The 3,698-nt window shown below is 45.7% G+C and overlaps 1 protein-coding gene across 1 annotated transcript in view; it reads right to left on the reverse strand.

Moving 5' to 3' along the window:
- Window positions 1–556: 556 nt before the first annotated feature.
- WDR7 (WD repeat domain 7) overlaps window positions 557–3,698 on the reverse strand; it is a 115,279-nt gene continuing 112,137 nt past the window's right edge. The window contains exon 28 of the mRNA XM_019610149.1: window positions 557–3,255. Coding sequence (XP_019465694.1) covers window positions 3,082–3,255 — 174 coding nt within the window. The 3' untranslated portion in view covers window positions 557–3,081. The remainder of the gene's footprint in view (window positions 3,256–3,698) is intronic.

Consider the following 3,698-nt stretch of genomic DNA (forward strand, 5'->3'; position numbering starts at 1 on the left):
CTTGCTGTTTGCTTTGTTTAGGGTTATTTGGTAACGTCTGACCCTATGCAGACCACCCTGATGCCATAGCACACTGTGGCACACGTCCACCAGCCCCAAGTTGCTTAGGATTCTTCAGCAAACAGAAAGCAGTTGCAATTTAAAAAAATAATCTGTAGTGCAAATGCACCTTGAATATTCTTAGGACCTCGCATTCCATGCTAGGAAATGTTGCTATTTGCATCTGTTACCCTCTTCAGAGGAATTTGAACCATGTGACAAGGAAAGCATCACCTTGCAACACTGGTGGTGGTGAATTTCTGGAAGACTGCAATTCTTTTGTGCGCTTTAGCCACAGTGCTGGGGAGTTACAAGAACTTCATTCCAACGCCTTCCTCCCTCTGTACTGAGGCTGCAGGTCCTCCCAGCACAACAGACAGGACATCACTTAAGCTGACTTCCAAATGAAAAAAAAAAAAAAAAAAAAGTTAGGTGAAAAAACTTATGATTCATAAATCAGAGGCAGGGAATTATTTGCATGCCACCTGGCTGATGCCATAACAGCAATGCTCTTCGATACAGTTCAGATTTATTTCACAAGCATATTTACACCAGGGTATGCAGTATACATACAGCAGACTAGGAGTGGACTCCAGAAGTTGCTTGAGAGGCAGACACTTCAATCATTTACCATACATGGTGACTTCCATCATTACAACACTTTCATACAGGTGTCTCATCATGTCATCTTTTGCTTGTAAACTGCCAATGAAGCCACATACGTCTCCACATTTACAAGGACAAGTCCAAATACAGTACTAACAAATCAATAAAGCACTAAAAGCTTACACTGGAATGACAATACAAATTTTACTGCAGTGCTGAGAGACCGAGGCTGTGAAGTTGAGGACTGGGGCAAACAAAGTCACCACAGTGGGGGCTGTGTCCAATCCCACTGATGGATCCTGGACCCCAGTGGGGCTGGAGCTGACCCGCAGCACTGGGAGGAAAGGAACGACCTCTCTTCTGCATTTAAGAAAATCCATTACACTTCTAGCTTAAATCAAACATTTTAACGCATATATAATTCAAGATGTTTGCTCGCTATACCACAAAAGGAAATCATTGGAGGGCTATGGTCCACCATTCCCATGGGGGTTGTGTTTCCTTTCTGAAAGTAAACACATACACATCTTGGAACCTACCCTAATGTAACTGATGGGATCCCAGGACGCCTATGGGACAAAGCTTACGGTGCACCCTGACTCTCCTCGTGCAACCAAACCTAATGCTGCAGTGTTTCAAATTACAGAGGGAAGGACTCTGTTAGCTCTTCTTCCTATCTTTAACCTTCAGAGTTACATACGCTTCTTTATGAACACAATGTACATGCACGTTGTGTCAGTTCACTTAGAAAAAAGATCCTGATATTCTATAACAGTGTTCTCTACTATACACCACATTCCTGCCAGATAAAAGGATTAAATTTTATGGCAGTTTGTGTTAAACATTCCTAATGGTCTTAATGTCTTGCTCTTTTTTATTGGTATTTCTTAATTTTCAAACAGCAATCAGATATGTATCTTCACCTTCATCTACAGTGTACTACACAGACCAACTTAAAAAAAAAATTAAAAAGAAATCAATGCTTTTTAAATTTAGAAGTCGTTTTATAAATTTATTCCTTTTTGGGAAAGGGAGGATTTTGTAAGTACCATTTTTACTTTATCATATAAAGACAGCCTCCTTATTTCTGCGAGCTCTTCAGACAAGAATGGCAAAGAGAAAGCTATACAAACATATACATCAATATTTTTAAATAAAATAGTATTTCATAGATTTGTTTTTGCTTTATTGTGAGCATAAACCAGCATACTTTCACATGATTAAATATTTCACAGAATTAGATATGTAAGAAGGAAACACAGTCACAGCTAACATTACACAGGAATATTCCTAATGAAGAAATGGTTGCAATATATCTGTTCAAATAACTTATTATTTTTCATAGTTTTTCTTGCCAGAATTGTTAATCACTGACACCATTTGTGCTGCCTCCCAGGGCCGTGACCCCACGTTCCTGCACTGAAGGAGAGTGGCTCTGCAGCCGCCAGACCACAGCCCCACTTTCCACGTGGGATCCAGCACAAATGAGAGCAGCTTTGGGAAGAAAAAGCTTTTTATTTTCTTCAAAATAAATACCTTCATTGGTAGCAAAAAAACACCTTTATATATAAATACTCCTCTGTTCAAGTTTGCTAGTCAATCTTAGAGATATTTTCTTTATTTACATGTGAATTGTTATCCTTTATTCCAGACTACAGCAAGCAATGGCTGAGCACAGCAGCACTTCAATTCCTCAAAAACTGTCTTTTTCTGAGGAAACGTGCCCCTTCCATTCAGAACAGAGGCCATTCAACTCCTGCACACTCAGCTACTAAATATCCCCAATTAATTAGGCCCTTATTGAGAACCCTCTAAGACACACCACCTAGTGATCATTCAGTGGTCACTAGAAGGAATACATGTAAACAGGGCCTTCGGTAAACCACAGAGGCTCTGTGAGCACGTGGAACCAGGCCACCAGCATGAGGCCAGCAGCCACCAGCCAGGCCACGGCACACAGTCAGGGTGGGGCTGGGCCTCCCAAAACCACAGCTTTCCCCACCCTGCCTGCAAAGAGAACCCAGGTGGTGCCACGGCCCGGCAAAGCAGGCAGAGCCGCGGCTCGGCAAAATGGGCAGGACTGCTGCCTGGCACATCAGGCAGAGCTGTGATCTGACGAGCCAGACAGAGCCGTGATCTGGCAAACCAGGGGCAGCTGTGAACTGGCAAGCCAGACAGAGCCAGGGCCTGGCAAACCAGGCACAACCACGACCTGGCAAACCAGGCAGAGCCATAACCTGGCAAATCAGGCAGAACTACGGCCTGGAAAACCGGGCAGAGTTGTGACATGGTAAAGCAAGCAGAGCCGTGACCTGGCTGGTCCTGCCCCGTGACCAGAGGACAGCAACAAAGAAGGGAGAGTTACATGGCGTTCTGACAGAAACGCAATCCAGCTCAGGCAGCCTCCCCTAGACCACGAAGCGGTGCTCCTTGCCATCATGGGCCATGAGGATGACGTTGCGTTGAGGTCCAGATGAGGCGGGCCAGGCGCAGGGCGTTGTGCGAGCCAGGGGACGCGGGCTGGACGGGTGGCACCTGGTAGGTCTTGATGCAGCGCAGCTGAGGTGCTGAGTTGAGCATGCCGATGCTGCCCAGCAGTGACGTGTTCATCTGCAGAGACAGCTGTTGGTGAGGGGCCTCCCAGCCCACCCAGATCAGGCCCAAGTGACATTTCGCCAGACCCACCCAGCCTGGGTGATGCAGTGCTGTCAGCGCCCAGGTTCTGAGCGCCGTGCTGTGTCCCTGTGGCATCGATGCACAGCACACAGCTTTGCAAAAGGAAAGGCTGAATAAAACCAGCAGGGGCGTGGCACTGCTCTTTGTGGGGTGCTACCAGCAGGCACTGTGAGCAACATTTCCAAAGCTGTGCACCTACTTATCCTTCCAACACAAGAGAAAGGAAACCGGTGCATGATTAAATGGAACGTAAATTACAGTCAAAAACTTGAAGTTTCCCTCCTACGCACAGAACTCAGTTACATTCAGCAATCAAGAACCACTTCACAGGACCACAGAATGGCCTGGGTTGAAAAGGACCGCAACAATCACCCGGT

Source organism: Meleagris gallopavo, chromosome Z (assembly GCF_000146605.3).
Source record: "Meleagris gallopavo isolate NT-WF06-2002-E0010 breed Aviagen turkey brand Nicholas breeding stock chromosome Z, Turkey_5.1, whole genome shotgun sequence".
In the NCBI taxonomy this organism is placed as follows: Eukaryota; Metazoa; Chordata; class Aves; order Galliformes; family Phasianidae; genus Meleagris; species Meleagris gallopavo.